The sequence below is a fragment of the Amphiura filiformis genome, chromosome 2 (assembly GCF_039555335.1).
Source record: "Amphiura filiformis chromosome 2, Afil_fr2py, whole genome shotgun sequence".
NCBI classification, from domain to species: domain Eukaryota; kingdom Metazoa; phylum Echinodermata; class Ophiuroidea; order Amphilepidida; family Amphiuridae; genus Amphiura; species Amphiura filiformis.
The window spans coordinates 91,608,535-91,628,302 of NC_092629.1; the positions used below are offsets into that span (position 1 = coordinate 91,608,535).

Here is a 19,768-nt window from a genome sequence, read left to right on the forward strand (position 1 = left end):
CTACACCCAAATCCCGGAAGCAATGTACAATTTGAAAGCGCAGAGTCTGTCCACAAGCATTCCATAGCATGATGTAATGAACTATGCACGACTCAAAAAAGAAAAAAATCACGATACACAATGTTGTTACTAGGCAGCAGGTCGTAATAAGGTCTTAGATTCTGCAAAGCATGTACCACACACATCTGACACTTTTGTCCGAGAATTACAAATTGCAAGAGAAGCTTACCTCTGCTCTGATGCCATCTGATGTATACATTGATATAACTGTCATTTCATTCTTGGTAAGTGTTCCTGTTTTATCTGAGCATATTACATTGACACAGCCTGTGAAGATATAAACAAATGATGGCGAATAAGACGAATGATTTGAAAACTTGGTAAGAAAAGTTGCTACAAACTGCTATTCCAGTTGAAATCCACTAACCCCCTATGGAAGACATGACCTTAATCTAACACACAGGGAGTGTGAATTTCAAATAGGGTTACCTGAATGGCCGACTCCATTTAAAACCTATTTATAATATTTTGCAGTAAACCTTTGATGAGTGTGTACTACTGTGATGTTGCAAATCAGAGCTATCAATGCATACAGTGCAAAGTTTTCAGCAGATTACCTTAACAGCCAATCAGAGACAAGTGCGTTTCAACGCAGTAAATACGACATGTACGATTAAAATATGCTCGCGTCAAAGGTTTACTGCAAAATATTACAGTACAAATCTTTTCTGTCTTATATGTATCTGTAAATGCAAGTAACTCACCTAATGTTTCTACACAAGGTAATTTCTTGACAATTGCATTCCTTGTCGCCATTCTCATGACTCCTAGAGCTAATGTGACTGTCACAACGATGGGAAGACCCTCTGGGATAGCAGCAACAGCCAAACTGAAATAACAACACATTATGAGTGCATGGTTACTTATTGTTATCGTAAACATCCCATGAAACCAATGAGCATCTCAAAGTGTAGTCCCAAAATATCACATGCTTTTTTAATTTGGTGTGTCGATGTTGATGCAGTACAGGGGGTATCAAAATGATTGATACCCATAAATATCCAGTAAGCATGGCCACAACTGCCACATCAAAATACAGCATATAATATCCACCATTATGTGCAGATTTATGTCATAAAAGGTCATGCAAACTATAAATTGTAGTCATTTCAAGATGATCTAATGTTGGATAGAAGCAGGTGTTTCATTAGACAACAAAGCTGATGGGTACCAATCATTTTGATACACCCTGTACACACTTTGGGACGTTTTAATGAAAAAGTTACAGACCATTGTGGCATGTAATATCACTGCAATGAAACAGCTAATGAAATCACACTTTTGAATAGCACTCTAAAACATGTACATTCTAAAATTCCTCTTTGATTGCTTAACCCTAACACGCCTGAGTGCTGCAAAATACTACATGACATATGCACTGCGGGAAAGACCTGTGACTAAGGCAATAGAACCAAATTAGTTCATCTTTTGATGCAGCATTGATACTTGGTTGATCCTTATTATTTATGAAATATCAATTAATTAGCTATTAGTAATTGTTATAACATTTAATCTTTGTAAGTAATGCATTGCCCAATACATTATTCCCATTACTTCTGATTCATTATTTGGTAGTTCATTGATAACAAGCATCAAAGCAGCATTGATGGTCGATACAAGGATCGAACAAATTTGGCCCTGGTGCCTATTAAAGTGTCACTGCCCTAGTGCATGTCATGCAGTGGGATCTCCGGTTCGAATCCCACCCAGAGCAAACAACTTCTTTGTTTTTATTCCTTGATTATTTCCCTTTCAGTCGCCAAAAAGCCCTTCAGGTGTTAGGGTTAATGGAAAGAATATTTATTACTTTCATAACTATAAAATACTTTATTTCTAACATGGACATCCTTTTATGCTGGTAATATGCTTTACCTTTTGAGTAACAATACCTTTAAGTGATATGGTTTACATGCATATCAAGTTTTGTTTCATTGTTTAACAAATGGTCCCTGCTGGTCCCAAATTGATTTATTGGCTCTTTTATACTCACCTTACTCCAATAGTAAACATATCTAAAAGTTTTCTGTTCTGGATCCAGCCAAGAAACATAATACAACCAATGATATAAATGGTCCCTACTGGTCCCAAGTTGATTTATTGGCTCTTTTATACTCACCTTACTCCAATAGTAAACATATCTAACAGTTTTCTGTTCTGAATCCAGCCAAGAAACATAATACAACCAATGATATAAATGGTCCCCACTGGTCCCAAATTGATTTATTGGCTCTTTTATACTCACCTTACTCCAATAGTAAACATATCCAACAGTTTTCTGTTCTGAATCCAGCCAAGAAACATAATACAACCAATGATATAAATGGTCCCCACTGGTCCCAAATTGATTTATTGGCTCTTTTATACTCACCTTACTCCAATAGTAAACATATCCAACAGTTTTCTGTTCTGAATCCAGCCAAGAAACATAATACAACCAATGATATAAATGGTCCCCACTGGTCCCATGTTGATTTATTGGCTCTTTTATACTCACCTTACTCCAATAGTAAACATATCTAACAGTTTTCTGTTCTGGATCCAGCCAAGAAACATAATACAACCAATGATATAAATGGTCCCTACTGGTCCCAAATTGATTTATTGGCTCTTTTATACTCACCTTACTCCAATAGTAAACATATCTAACAGTTTTCTGTTCTGGATCCAGCCAAGAAACATAATACAACCAATGATATAAATGGTCCCTACTGGTCCCAAGTTGATTTATTGGCTCTTTTATACTCACCTTACTCCAATAGTAAACATATCTAACAGTTTTCTGTTCTGGATCCAGCCAAGAAACATAATACAACCAATGATATAAATGGTCCCCACTGGTCCCATGTTGATTTATTGGCTCTTTTATACTCACCTTACTCCAATAGTAAACATATCTAAAAGTTTTCTGTTCTGGATCCAGCCAAGAAACATAATACAACCAATGATATAAATGGTCCCCACTGGTCCCATGTTGATTTATTGGCTCTTTTATACTCACCTTACTCCAATAGTAAACATATCTAACAGTTTTCTGTTCTGGATCCAGCCAAGAAATATAATACAACCAATGATATAAATGGTCCCCACTGGTCCCATGTTGATTTATTGGCTCTTTTATACTCACCTTACTCCAATAGTAAACATATCTAACAGTTTTCTGTTCTGGATCCAGCCAAGAAACATAATACAACCAATGATATAAATGGTCCCTACTGGTCCCAAATTGATTTATTGGCTCTTTTATACTCACCTTACTCCAATAGTAAACATATCCAACAGTTTTCTGTTCTGGATCCAGCCAAGAAACATAATACAACCAATGATATAAATGGTCCCCACTGGTCCCATGTTGATTTATTGGCTCTTTTATACTCACCTTACTCCAATAGTAAACATATCTAACAGTTTCCTGTTCTGGATCCACCCAAGAAATATAATACAACCAATGATATAAATGGTCCCTACTGGTCCCAAATTGATTTATTGGCTCTTTTATACTCACCTTACTCCAATAGTAAACATATCTAACAGTTTCCTGTTCTGGATCCACCCAAGAAACATAATACAACCAATGATATAAATGGTCCCTGCTGGTCCCAAATTGATTTATTGGCTCTTTTATACTCACCTTACTCCAATAGTAAACATATCCAACAGTTTTCTGTTCTGGATCCAGCCAAGAAACATAATACAACCAATGATATAAATGGTTCCCACTGGTCCCATGTTGATTTATTGGCTCTTTTATACTCACCTTACTCCAATAGTAAACATATCTAACAGTTTTCTGTTCTGGATCCAGCCAAGAAACATAATACAACCAATGATATAAATGGTCCCCACTGGTCCCATGTTGATTTATTGGCTCTTTTATACTCACCTTACTCCAATAGTAAACATATCTAACAGTTTCCTGTTCTGGATCCAGCCAAGAAACATAATACAACCAATGATATAAATGGTCCCCACTGGTCCCATGTTGATTTATTGGCTCTTTTATACTCACCTTACTCCAATAGTAAACATATCTAAAAGTTTTCTGTTCTGGATCCAGCCAAGAAACATAATACAACCAATGATATAAATGGTCCCCACTGGTCCCATGTTGATTTATTGGCTCTTTTATACTCACCTTACTCCAATAGTAAACATATCTAACAGTTTCCTGTTCTGGATCCAGCCAAGAAACATAATACAACCAATGATATAAATGGTCCCCACTGGTCCCATGTTGATTTATTGGCTCTTTTATACTCACCTTACTCCAATAGTAAACATATCTAACAGTTTCCTGTTCTGGATCCAGCCAAGAAACATAATACAACCAATGATATAAATGGTCCCCACTGGTCCCAAGTTGATTTATTGGCTCTTTTATACTCACCTTACTCCAATAGTAAACATATCTAACAGTTTTCTGTTCTGGATCCAGCCAAGAAACATAATACAACCAATGATATAAATGGTCCCCACTGGTCCCAAGTTGATTTATTGGCTCTTTTATACTCACCTTACTCCAATAGTAAACATATCTAACAGTTTTCTGTTCTGGATCCAGCCAAGAAACATAATACAACCAATGATATAAATGGTCCCCACTGGTCCCATGTTGATTTATTGGCTCTTTTATACTCACCTTACTCCAATAGTAAACATATCTAACAGTTTTCTGTTCTGGATCCACCCAAGAAATATAATACAACCAATGATATAAATGGTCCCTACTGGTCCCATGTTGATTTATTGGCTCTTTTATACTCACCTTACTCCAATAGTAAACATATCTAACAGTTTTCTGTTCTGGATCCAGCCAAGAAACATAATACAACCAATGATATAAATGGTCCCCACTGGTCCCATGTTGATTTATTGGCTCTTTTATACTCACCTTACTCCAATAGTAAACATATCTAACAGTTTTCTGTTCTGGATCCAGCCAAGAAACATAATACAACCAATGATATAAATGGTCCCTACTGGTCCCAAGTTGATTTATTGGCTCTTTTATACTCACCTTACTCCAATAGTAAACATATCCAACAGTTTTCTGTTCTGGATCCAGCCAAGAAACATAATACAACCAATGATATAAATGGTCCCCACTGGTCCCATGTTGATTTATTGGCTCTTTTATACTCACCTTACTCCAATAGTAAACATATCTAACAGTTTTCTGTTCTGGATCCACCCAAGAAACATAATACAACCAATGATATAAATGGTCCCTACTGGTCCCATGTTGATTTATTGGCTCTTTTATACTCACCTTACTCCAATAGTAAACATATCTAACAGTTTTCTGTTCTGGATCCAGCCAAGAAACATAATACAACCAATGATATAAATGGTCCCCACTGGTCCCATGTTGATTTATTGGCTCTTTTATACTCACCTTACTCCAATAGTAAACATATCCAACAGTTTTCTGTTCTGGATCCAGCCAAGAAATATAATACAACCAATGATATAAATGGTCCCTACTGGTCCCATGTTGATTTATTGGCTCTTTTATACTCACCTTACTCCAATAGTAAACATATCCAACAGTTTTCTGTTCTGAATCCAGCCAAGAAACATAATACAACCAATGATATAAATGGTCCCCACTGGTCCCAAATTGATTTATTGGCTCTTTTATACTCACCTTACTCCAATAGTAAACATATCCAACAGTTTTCTGTTCTGGATCCACCCAAGAAACATAATACAACCAATGATATAAATGGTCCCTACTGGTCCCATGTTGATTTATTGGCTCTTTTATACTCACCTTACTCCAATAGTAAACATATCTAACAGTTTTCTGTTCTGGATCCAGCCAAGAAACATAATACAACCAATGATATAAATGGTCCCCACTGGTCCCATGTTGATTTATTGGCTCTTTTATACTCACCTTACTCCAATAGTAAACATATCTAACAGTTTTCTGTTCTGGATCCAGCCAAGAAACATAATACAACCAATGATATAAATGGTCCCCACTGGTCCCATGTTGATTTATTGGCTCTTTTATACTCACCTTACTCCAATAGTAAACATATCTAACAGTTTTCTGTTCTGGATCCAGCCAAGAAACATAATACAACCAATGATATAAATGGTCCCTGCTGGTCCCATGTTGATTTATTGGCTCTTTTATACTCACCTTACTCCAATAGTAAACATATCTAACAGTTTTCTGTTCTGGATCCAGCCAAGAAACATAATACAACCAATGATATAAATGGTCCCCACTGGTCCCATGTTGATTTTTTGGCTCTTTTATACTCACCTTACTCCAATAGTAAACATATCTAACAGTTTTCTGTTCTGGATCCAGCCAAGAAACATAATACAACCAATGATATAAATGGTCCCTGCTGGTCCCATGTTGATTTATTGGCTCTTTTATACTCACCTTACTCCAATAGTAAACATATCTAACAGTTTTCTGTTCTGGATCCAGCCAAGAAACATAATACAACCAATGATATAAATGGTCCCCACTGGTCCCATGTTGATTTATTGGCTCTTTTATACTCACCTTACTCCAATAGTAAACATATCTAACAGTTTTCTGTTCTGGATCCAGCCAAGAAACATAATACAACCAATGATATAAATGGTCCCCACTGGTCCCATGTTGATTTATTGGCTCTTTTATACTCACCTTACTCCAATAGTAAACATATCTAACAGTTTTCTGTTCTGGATCCAGCCAAGAAACATAATACAACCAATGATATAAATGGTCCCCACTGGTCCCATGTTGATTTATTGGCTCTTTTATACTCACCTTACTCCAATAGTAAACATATCTAACAGTTTTCTGTTCTGGATCCAGCCAAGAAACATAATACAACCAATGATATAAATGGTCCCCACTGGTCCCATGTTGATTTATTGGCTCTTTTATACTCACCTTACTCCAATAGTAAACATATCTAACAGTTTTCTGTTCTGGATCCAGCCAAGAAACATAATACAACCAATGATATAAATGGTCCCCACTGGTCCCATGTTGATTTATTGGCTCTTTTATACTCACCTTACTCCAATAGTAAACATATCTAACAGTTTTCTGTTCTGGATCCAGCCAAGAAACATAATACAACCAATGATATAAATGGTCCCCACTGGTCCCATGTTGATTTATTGGCTCTTTTATACTCACCTTACTCCAATAGTAAACATATCTAACAGTTTTCTGTTCTGGATCCAGCCAAGAAACATAATACAACCAATGATATAAATGGTCCCCACTGGTCCCATGTTGATTTATTGGCTCTTTTATACTCACCTTACTCCAATAGTAAACATATCTAACAGTTTTCTGTTCTGGATCCAGCCAAGAAACATAATACAACCAATGATATAAATGGTCCCCACTGGTCCCATGTTGATTTATTGGCTCTTTTATACTCACCTTACTCCAATAGTAAACATATCTAACAGTTTTCTGTTCTGAATCCAGCCAAGAAACAGAAACATAATACAATACCAATGATATAAATGGTCCCCACTGGTCCCATGTTGATTTATTGGCTCTTTTATACTCACCTTACTCCAATAGTAAACATATCTAACAGTTTTCTGTTCTGGATCCAGCCAAGAAACATAATACAACCAATGATATAAATGGTCCCCACTGGTCCCATGTTGATTTATTGGCTCTTTTATACTCACCTTACTCCAATAGTAAACATATCTAACAGTTTTCTGTTCTGAATCCAGCCAAGAAACATAATACAACCAATGATATAAATGGTCCCCACTGGTCCCATGTTGATTTATTGGCTCTTTTATACTCACCTTACTCCAATAGTAAACATATCTAACAGTTTTCTGTTCTGAATCCAGCCAAGAAACATAATACAACCAATGATATAAATGGTCCCCACTGGTCCCATGTTGATTTATTGGCTCTTTTATACTCACCTTACTCCAATAGTAAACATATCTAACAGTTTTCTGTTCTGAATCCAGCCAAGAAACATAATACAACCAATGATATAAATGGTCCCCACTGGTCCCATGTTGATTTATTGGCTCTTTTATACTCACCTTACTCCAATAGTAAACATATCTAACAGTTTTCTGTTCTGAATCCAGCCAAGAAACATAATACAACCAATGATATAAATGGTCCCCACTGGTCCCATGTTGATTTATTGGCTCTTTTATACTCACCTTACTCCAATAGTAAACATATCTAACAGTTTTCTGTTCTGGATCCAGCCAAGAAACATAATACAACCAATGATATAAATGGTCCCCACTGGTCCCATGTTGATTTATTGGCTCTTTTATACTCACCTTACTCCAATAGTAAACATATCTAACAGTTTTCTGTTCTGAATCCAGCCAAGAAACATAATACAACCAATGATATAAATGGTCCCCACTGGTCCCATGTTGATTTATTGGCTCTTTTATACTCACCTTACTCCAATAGTAAACATATCTAACAGTTTTCTGTTCTGGATCCAGCCAAGAAACATAATACAACCAATGATATAAATGGTCCCCACTGGTCCCATGTTGATTTATTGGCTCTTTTATACTCACCTTACTCCAATAGTAAACATATCTAACAGTTTTCTGTTCTGAATCCAGCCAAGAAACATAATACAACCAATGATATAAATGGTCCCTACTGGTCCCATGTTGATTTATTGGCTCTTTTATACTCACCTTACTCCAATAGTAAACATATCTAACAGTTTTCTGTTCTGGATCCAGCCAAGAAACATAATACAACCAATGATATAAATGGTCCCCACTGGTCCCATGTTGATTTATTGGCTCTTTTATACTCACCTTACTCCAATAGTAAACATATCTAACAGTTTTCTGTTCTGAATCCAGCCAAGAAACATAATACAACCAATGATATAAATGGTCCCTACTGGTCCCATGTTGATTTATTGGCTCTTTTATACTCACCTTACTCCAATAGTAAACATATCTAACAGTTTTCTGTTCTGGATCCAGCCAAGAAACATAATACAACCAATGATATAAATGGTCCCCACTGGTCCCATGTTGATTTATTGGCTCTTTTATACTCACCTTACTCCAATAGTAAACATATCCAACAGTTTTCTGTTCTGGATCCAGCCAAGAAACATAATACAACCAATGATATAAATGGTCCCCACTGGTCCCATGTTGATTTATTGGCTCTTTTATACTCACCTTACTCCAATAGTAAACATATCTAACAGTTTTCTGTTCTGGATCCAGCCAAGAAACATAATACAACCAATGATATAAATGGTCCCCACTGGTCCCATGTTGATTTATTGGCTCTTTTATACTCACCTTACTCCAATAGTAAACATATCTAACAGTTTTCTGTTCTGGATCCAGCCAAGAAACATAATACAACCAATGATATAAATGGTCCCCACTGGTCCCATGTTGATTTATTGGCTCTTTTATACTCACCTTACTCCAATAGTAAACATATCTAACAGTTTTCTGTTCTGGATCCAGCCAAGAAACATAATACAACCAATGATATAAATGGTCCCCACTGGTCCCATGTTGATTTATTGGCTCTTTTATACTCACCTTACTCCAATAGTAAACATATCTAACAGTTTTCTGTTCTGGATCCAGCCAAGAAACATAATACAACCAATGATATAAATGGTCCCTACTGGTCCCATGTTGATTTATTGGCTCTTTTATACTCACCTTACTCCAATAGTAAACATATCTAATAGTTTTCTGTTCTGGATCCAGCCAAGAAACATAATACAACCAATGATATAAATGGTCCCCACTGGTCCCATGTTGATTTATTGGCTCTTTTATACTCACCTTACTCCAATAGTAAACATATCTAACAGTTTTCTGTTCTGGATCCAGCCAAGAAACATAATACAACCAATGATATAAATGGTCCCCACTGGTCCCAAGTTGATTTATTGGCTCTTTTATACTCACCTTACTCCAATAGTAAACATATCTAACAGTTTTCTGTTCTGGATCCAGCCAAGAAACATAATACAACCAATGATATAAATGGTCCCCACTGGTCCCATGTTGATTTATTGGCTCTTTTATACTCACCTTACTCCAATAGTAAACATATCTAACAGTTTTCTGTTCTGGATCCAGCCAAGAAACATAATACAACCAATGATATAAATGGTCCCCACTGGTCCCATGTTGATTTATTGGCTCTTTTATACTCACCTTACTCCAATAGTAAACATATCTAACAGTTTTCTGTTCTGGATCCAGCCAAGAAACATAATACAACCAATGATATAAATGGTCCCTACTGGTCCCATGTTGATTTATTGGCTCTTTTATACTCACCTTACTCCAATAGTAAACATATCTAACAGTTTTCTGTTCTGGATCCAGCCAAGAAACATAATACAACCAATGATATAAATGGTCCCCACTGGTCCCATGTTGATTTATTGGCTCTTTTATACTCACCTTACTCCAATAGTAAACATATCTAACAGTTTTCTGTTCTGGATCCAGCCAAGAAACATAATACAACCAATGATATAAATGGTCCCCACTGGTCCCATGTTGATTTATTGGCTCTTTTATACTCACCTTACTCCAATAGTAAACATATCTAACAGTTTTCTGTTCTGGATCCAGCCAAGAAACATAATACAACCAATGATATAAATGGTCCCTACTGGTCCCATGTTGATTTATTGGCTCTTTTATACTCACCTTACTCCAATAGTAAACATATCTAACAGTTTTCTGTTCTGGATCCAGCCAAGAAACATAATACAACCAATGATATAAATGGTCCCTACTGGTCCCATGTTGATTTATTGGCTCTTTTATACTCACCTTACTCCAATAGTAAACATATCTAACAGTTTTCTGTTCTGGATCCAGCCAAGAAACATAATACAACCAATGATATAAATGGTCCCCACTGGTCCCATGTTGATTTATTGGCTCTTTTATACTCACCTTACTCCAATAGTAAACATATCTAACAGTTTTCTGTTCTGGAACCAGCCAAGAAACATAATACAACCAATGATATAAATGGTCCCTACTGGTCCCATGTTGATTTATTGGCTCTTTTATACTCACCTTACTCCAATAGTAAACATATCTAACAGTTTTCTGTTCTGGATCCAGCCAAGAAACATAATACAACCAATGATATAAATGGTCCCCACTGGTCCCATGTTGATTTATTGGCTCTTTTATACTCACCTTACTCCAATAGTAAACATATCTAACAGTTTTCTGTTCTGGATCCAGCCAAGAAACATAATACAACCAATGATATAAATGGTCCCCACTGGTCCCATGTTGATTTATTGGCTCTTTTATACTCACCTTACTCCAATAGTAAACATATCTAACAGTTTTCTGTTCTGGATCCAGCCAAGAAACATAATACAACCAATGATATAAATGGTCCCCACTGGTCCCATGTTGATTTATTGGCTCTTTTATACTCACCTTACTCCAATAGTAAACATATCTAACAGTTTTCTGTTCTGGATCCAGCCAAGAAACATAATACAACCAATGATATAAATGGTCCCCACTGGTCCCATGTTGATTTATTGGCTCTTTTATACTCACCTTACTCCAATAGTAAACATATCTAACAGTTTTCTGTTCTGAATCCAGCCAAGAAACATAATACAACCAATGATATAAATGGTCCCCACTGGTCCCATGTTGATTTATTGGCTCTTTTATACTCACCTTACTCCAATAGTAAACATATCTAACAGTTTTCTGTTCTGGATCCAGCCAAGAAACATAATACAACCAATGATATAAATGGTCCCCACTGGTCCCATGTTGATTTTTTGGCTCTTTTATACTCACCTTACTCCAATAGTAAACATATCTAACAGTTTTCTGTTCTGAATCCAGCCAAGAAACATAATACAACCAATGATATAAATGGTCCCCACTGGTCCCATGTTGATTTATTGGCTCTTTTACACTCACCTTACTCCAATAGTAAACATATCTAACAGTTTTCTGTTCTGGATCCAGCCAAGAAACATAATACAACCAATGATATAAATGGTCCCTACTGGTCCCAAGTTGATTTATTGGCTCTTTTATACTCACCTTACTCCAATAGTAAACATATCTAACAGTTTTCTGTTCTGGATCCAGCCAAGAAACATAATACAACCAATGATATAAATGGTCCCCACTGGTCCCATGTTGATTTATTGGCTCTTTTACACTCACCTTACTCCAATAGTAAACATATCTAACAGTTTTCTGTTCTGGATCCAGCCAAGAAACATAATACAACCAATGATATAAATGGTCCCTACTGGTCCCAAGTTGATTTATTGGCTCTTTTATACTCACCTTACTCCAATAGTAAACATATCTAACAGTTTTCTGTTCTGGATCCAGCCAAGAAACATAATACAACCAATGATATAAATGGTCCCTACTGGTCCCAAGTTGATTTATTGGCTCTTTTATACTCACCTTACTCCAATAGTAAACATATCTAACAGTTTTCTGTTCTGAATCCAGCCAAGAAACATAATACAACCAATGATATAAATGGTCCCCACTGGTCCCATGTTGATTTATTGGCTCTTTTATACTCACCTTACTCCAATAGTAAACATATCTAACAGTTTTCTGTTCTGAATCCAGCCAAGAAACATAATACAACCAATGATATAAATGGTCCCCACTGGTCCCATGTTGATTTATTGGCTCTTTTATACTCACCTTACTCCAATAGTAAACATATCTAACAGTTTTCTGTTCTGGATCCAGCCAAGAAACATAATACAACCAATGATATAAATGGTCCCTACTGGTCCCATGTTGATTTATTGGCTCTTTTATACTCACCTTACTCCAATAGTAAACATATCTAACAGTTTTCTGTTCTGGATCCAGCCAAGAAACATAATACAACCAATGATACAGAATGAGTAGAAGGAAAGCTGGGTTCCCAGCTGACCCATGCTCTTTTGTAGGGGTGTCTTTGGAGCCTGGTGGTGAAGAAAACACATTTGATATCATCAAAGATAATAATGGCAAGTTGCATTATTATTGTATGCACTGTACATTTGGGTTTTAGTCGGGATCCAAGTAACCCAGGGGTACTCAAGTGTCCTGCTGAGAATTTGCAAGTAGACCTTTCAGTATTATTATTTTTCAAGAAATTTGGAATCATCATTATACCAAAAGTCAAATTTTCAGTCAAATTTCACACAAATTACCTTAGTTTGTACAACTTTTACCTCAAAGTTTGGGTAAATTTCCAAAATTTTGACTGCAGTGAGACAAAATTGGCCTAAAAAAGAGATCATTGATATACCAATAGGCTGAATATGCTGCCCATGTTTGCAGCACATCCAAATATGGTCATTTATACCGAGTACCCCCATGGGCCAGAAACGGCCCATCCACAGGCCCCAACATTGCCATCTCCACCTGGGATTAAGCGGGAGAAATGTATACTGCTCACTATAAAATACCCCCTCCCCTTGTGCGCACACTACTAGATATCCTCAATCTCAGATAGGTCATCAGGGTGTTGTTGTAGTAGTCTATAGCCGACAAGAAACTAGCAAGGACTGGTATCCTGAATGAAGTCAGATACAGAATACGTGGGCCACCTTTCCCTACCAAAAAGACAAAGGCGAGTGCGGGGACATCTGATGTTTTGGAAAATATTGTTCTTGACGCACAAGTCATTTTCATTTCAAGAAAATATTTAAAATATAAATAAATGTTTGGAATGGAATTCCAGACTGTGTAGTTGGCGAGATCACTGTGAACCACTGATTGGCCCATAAGGATTACTAATAATCCTTATGCCTGTTGCCTACATAAGTGCTTGACATGGTCATTCCTATTGGGCTATTGTTCACCAGGCATCCTGGAAATGGTTTGAAAACAAGATTTACACATCTTTCACATAATACATTTCCTGAAACAAGATCTGAAAACTACTTTTACTGACAGTGCATGCATCACCTAGTGGCAAAATTACGACCAATGCAAATTTCAAATTCAAAATGGCGGCTCTGCTACAATCATGATGCAACTGTAAATACATCAGAAACTGTCTTCTTATAGACATTTTAGAGGCTTTAAGTTGTTGATTTTAAACAATGTAGAATTCTTAAATGATAATATAATATATGGTATTTTAACATTATCACATCAGGGATTATTATTTGGATGGTTATGGACTGCCTGGGCATTTTTCTGCCTGTCCAAGTTTGTGATTGCGAATTGGGAGGATGGGTCACTGGCTAAGCCTTTGTGCTGAAGGTATAACTTAGCCCATGGGTACCTATGATAGGTCTGGTACAACATTGGACATTGTTTGCCACCTTAAAGTAGCTTCAGGAAAGCAAGCATGTAAACAAAGAAAAGTTGGTGGAGGTCGCGAGGTTCAAACACTGTACTAGCATTGGCTGACGCACACAACCTCAGATGGCAAAGACATCAAATTTGTGTGTTTTTAAATCTATAAGGGTTTCTATTATACTTATAAGTTTATGTTTCTTGCATCAAGCAAACACATGAAATGAGATATTCCAGTTGAAATCCATACACCCTATGGAAGACATGACCTTAATCTGAATTTGAAATTCACACTCCCTATGTGGGAGATTAAGGTCATGTCTTCAACAGAGGGTGTATGGGTTTCAACAGGAATTGCCCATTTTGGAGCAGACAACACTGAATGGGCAACCCTATTTAAAATTCACACTCCCTGTGTGGAAGCTTAAGGTCATATCTTTCGTAGAGGATGTATGAATTTTAACAGGAGTAGCCCATTTTGGAGCTGACAACACTGAACGGGTAGCTCCATTTGAAATTCACACTCCCTGTGTGGAAGATTAAGGTCATGCCTTCCACAGAGGGTGTATGGATTTGAACAGAAAGTCCATTTTGGAGCAGACAACACTGAATAGTAACTCCATTTGAAATTCACACTCCCTGTGTGGAAGATTAAGGTCATGTCTTCCATAAAGGGTGTATGGATTTCAACAGGAATTGCCCATTTGGAGCAGACAACACTGAATAGGTAACTCCATTTGAAATTCACACTCCCTATGTGGAAGAATAAGGTCATGTCTTCCATAAAGGGTGTATGGATTTCAACAGGAATTGCCCATTTTGGAGCAGACGACACTGAATGGGCAACCTTATTTGAAATTCACACTCCCTATGTGGAAGATTAAGGTCATGTCTTCCATAGGGTATATGGATTTCAATAGGAATAGCCCATTTTGGAGCAGACAACACTGAATGGGTAACTCCATTTGAAATTCACGCTCCCTGTGTGGAAGATTAAGGTCATGTCTTCCATAAAGGGTGTATGGATTTCAACAGGAATAGCCTAATACCTCCTCAGCCTGCATCATCTTGAAGACATCACCAAATTGTGAGTTTTCTCCTGTACCTATCACCACACCCTGCCAAGAAAAAAAAAATGAAGAAAAAACATTAAATGCAAAAGAAATGGATAACATAGCGGGCATAGAGTAATCAATATCACACATACAAATATGTTTCAAAGCTGCTGCACAGCTTTGTTTTGTTGCGCGCATTTGTCTTGGAAAAATTGAACAATCTAACTATTTTTCCTCCCATTTTTTTTCCACTTTTTTACAAAAATATAAAAATATGTCGGTAAAATATGTTTTACAGCATTTGTGGAAGAACTGTGTAATATATTAGTGAAAATATTTCAGTATGTTTACATGATGTATAAGAATGATGGTTGCTTGATTAAAATCTGATTTAAAAATAAAAATATAAACAATCACATGACACATGCATACCCTACTCCAATGCACACCAAAGCATCAGTGTATAAAATTCAGGCAAAAAGCAACTAGTCCGCAGAACAGGCTGCTCCTTAAAATTAATCTGTCTGGCTTGAAAGTAACCCGTCCATACATTTCATGTGTAACTTCGGTTTGATGTATCGGTGCTTGGGCGCTCTCTTAGTGTATATATAGTCATCGGTGAACAAAATTTCCAAGGTGGGCAAACTTGACAAAATAATATACTGGGACATGTGTGTGAGTGAAAATTTGCGATTATAATGCTGAGATGGGTCGAAATAAGGATAATTGTGGCCTATAAAGGTCAATTGGAAGATAAACATCACATATTTTTTTATCCTGGTATTTCGGTCTTCGATACAACACTATTACAATCCTCGAAATAAGTCTTGGAATACTTTTGTGTCAAGAAAGGAAAACTGACACCCCCTCTCCACCATGCAATGTTGGGAAATGCCAATGTCATCAGCAGTTTTCCAAAGTGTTCCAACATTGATTGATGGGGAGAGGGGAAGGGTAAATCATTGTTGTAGATGTCATGCTTGTTCATAAACAAAAAAAAACATCATTTCCATGATCATCGCAATTTCTGCACAGAATTACGACAAGGTGTACTAAGTGTTCCAAGTACTTTTTTCGAAGATTGTAGTTATACATGTAGTGATAACGATTCAAGGTGTCCATTGGACGCGCTGGTTAGGAAAATAGCATGTCTGAAGTAAAAGTAGCCCATCTCAGACATGCGGATAGGCTCGATTTTACACACCACCAAGTACACCCCCACACATTCTTACCTTGCCATGCCCACATCTAACCAGCGTCCCCATGTACGCAATATTTCTAAACGTAGCTCGTTTACGCCCATTGGAAGGGTCTTCTCTTACCTTGCCATGCCCACATCTAACCAGCGTCCCCATGTACGCAATATTTCTAAACGTAGCTCGTTTACGCCCATTGGAAGGGTCTTCTCTTTGGATATTTTTACTGCTTGATTTGGTTTCACCCGTAAAGCTGGACTCATCAATGGCCAAATCTGTGGCCTGAAAAACAACAAGTAATAATAATAATAATAATAATAATAATAATAATAATAATAATAATAATAATAGCAGGATTCATCAATGGCTGAATCAGTGGCCTGAACAACAACAAGAAATGAATATAATAATAGCAGGACTCATCAATGTTCAAATCAGTGGCCTGAAAAACAACAAGTAATGAGAATAATGTTAATAATCCATGCTCCGTGGGTGTCAACTGCAATTGACAAGTTTTTGTTTTTTTAAATTCAAAAATTTCATGACCATATTTGGAATCAGCATGAAAAAAATGCAATAAAATGAGTACAAACAAGCCTAGTATTGGTTCAGTGGTTCTTAAGATAGCTCTTGATATTTTGAGAAAAAATCTCAAGACTTTTTATGTTGATGCTTTGAAATGGAATAGTGTATCTTGAAAATTGCTGAAATCTTTACATCTCTAGCATACTTGCAATTTAGGTTGATTAGGTTAGGGTGATGTTAGGATTTACAACTAAGTTATTGGACTTTTGGACTAATGACCCTTCAAGCGTAACTAGAAATAGCAGGGCCAGTTAGCGCAGCGGTAGTTCCCTCGCTTTGCACCACTGAGGGCCCGCGTTCAAGCCCCAGCGGCCCAAGGACTCATGTGCACTTGGTTTATCCCGATTCCATGCTCGCTCTCGCAGGTTTTCTCCGGGATCTCCGGTTTCCTCCTCTTTTCAAAAATTGGTGATAAGTTGTTTGGTTATCAAAAACTTCCTTCACTCAATGGAATTTGGGGAGCTGCACAGATAAATGGTGGATGTTACAAAGTGCGGATAGGTTTGCGCTTTTCTGGCTGCACAATGCCTAATTGATGCTATCTGATTGTGATGATTCACCGTGGCAGCGAAATTACAGCGCTTTGAACACTCCGTGATCTGTGGTAAGGCGCTATATAAATACTGATAATTTATTTAGCAATTGTAGACACTTACTTCAAATAGCCTCATATCGGCTGGTACTCGATCTCCTACATTCAGGTGCACTGTGTCTCCAGGAACCAGATTTCTTGCTAAGAAATCAAACAGTTTCCCATCACGAACACTGCAAAAACAAAATACAATATTTGATTGTAATTTAATGTAAACACATCAACCCATGTTTAACCAGTCTATTATTCTCAGCATTTGATTTACCTGGTGTAGCGGAGCAAAATGCTTCCCATTTTTGACAACCTGCTACACAATTTCAGCTTGTAGCAATTTTTTACAATGTAAATGTCTGCTAATATCATGTAAAAACATCACCTGATACTGAATTTGATGAAAATTGCTATTACATTTTTCAAAGTAAATCAAACCCTGCTTATTCTCAACATAATAGAGAAAGTAATAGGAGTCTCATTTGCTCTAATGAGGTGATGCGTCATGTTGCAAAGGATTTTGGGAAGGGAACAGATATCTTACCAGTGACAAGTAGGTGGCACAAGTTTACTCAATTTCTCTAATGACTTTTCAGATCTATATTCCTGTAAACAAAAGAAGAAAACAATATCATATTTATGGAATGGTAAGTTGTATAAATTTGTAGCATATCTGACCCCAACATGGCCAGCTGTTTACCAATTGTTAGACTTTTTCAAATCAAAGCTTTCCAAAGATAGCTGCTATTTGTTTATTGAGTGTCATCAATGCTAACACCATAGATTAATAAACACACAAATTGGAATTTTTCATGCCTGTACTCTCTAAGCGTACTCAAATTCAGCTGACATCGGCACAGCGTTCAGACCTGGCAACATCGCTCATTTTACGTGCGAAGTTTCTTTTGTGTATGCTTGCGCTATTTGCGCTATTTTTGAGTTTGCTCACATGGTACCTGACTTGGTGTCGATCCCCATAGGCAACATGCCATGATTCTGCGGTATGGCTAACACAAGCACAACTATTTAGCCTGAACACAAATCTCCATTAAAAGAGCCAAGACCTAACAAATGGGATTAACAATCTCCTTAAATAACAAGAAACAATCCAAATATGTTTAGCTTACCTGTACAAAAGCTACTGTTACTACTATTGTGATTGCCTGTGGATAAAGTGGATAAAATAAATAAATAAATAACAGGTGAAATGTAAACAAACAATAAAAACACACACAGCCATAGTTTTATTTGGGTAAAAGGCATAAATTACCTGATATCACTCTGAAAGAGAAGAACCTGGTATTGGACAAACAAACCACCTTATTTTGAATTAGCTGTAACAATGAGGAATTATCTAATGGCTGTCAGTTATTAGTTACACACTCCACTTCAAAACGAGGAACAATTCAAGACAAGCTCTTGACGTTTCACTTCAAAATTAGTACTAATAGTAACAGGATCTGCTCCATGGAGGATGCACACTGCCTGGTAAATAGAGTAATGGGCCCTAAATTACTTTACAAGATTACGAGTAAAAATCAGTATTTTGAAAAACATTGAGGGCGTCAGTAAATGTTACAATATGGCTTTAACCTTATGGAATTCTAAATTGAACTTACCGCTGTTATACTGATAGCGTCATCAAACTGACCCATGACAATAGACACAACGGCTGAGGCTAATAATAACATGATCAGAGGATCTTTGAACTTACCGCTGTTATACTGATAGCGTCATCAAACTGACCCATGACAATAGAGACACAACGGCTGAGGCTAATAATAACATGATCAGAGTATCTTTGAACTTACCGCTGTTATACTGATAGCGTCATCAAACTGACCCATGACGATAGACACAACGGCTGAGGCTAATAATAACATGATCAGAGGATCTTTGAACTTACCGCTGTTATACTGATAGCGTCATCAAACTGACCCATGACAATAGACACAACGGCTGAGGCTAATAATAACATGATCAGA

General features: G+C 36.9%; 1 protein-coding gene across 1 annotated transcript in view; it reads right to left on the bottom strand.

Moving 5' to 3' along the window:
- Positions 1-19,486, bottom strand: part of LOC140146824 (calcium-transporting ATPase type 2C member 1-like) — a 33,774-nt gene extending 14,288 nt beyond the window's left edge. Inside the window, exons 1-9 of the mRNA XM_072168703.1 lie at positions 19,403-19,486; positions 18,911-18,946; positions 18,328-18,389; positions 17,857-17,965; positions 16,652-16,897; positions 15,414-15,482; positions 12,895-13,037; positions 765-889; positions 230-327 (exon numbers count right to left, since the gene is read on the bottom strand). Coding sequence (XP_072024804.1) covers positions 230-327; positions 765-889; positions 12,895-13,037; positions 15,414-15,482; positions 16,652-16,897; positions 17,857-17,965; positions 18,328-18,389; positions 18,911-18,946; positions 19,403-19,474 — 960 coding nt within the window. The 5' untranslated portion in view covers positions 19,475-19,486. The remainder of the gene's footprint in view (positions 1-229; positions 328-764; positions 890-12,894; positions 13,038-15,413; positions 15,483-16,651; positions 16,898-17,856; positions 17,966-18,327; positions 18,390-18,910; positions 18,947-19,402) is intronic.
- Positions 19,487-19,768: the final 282 nt, after the last annotated feature.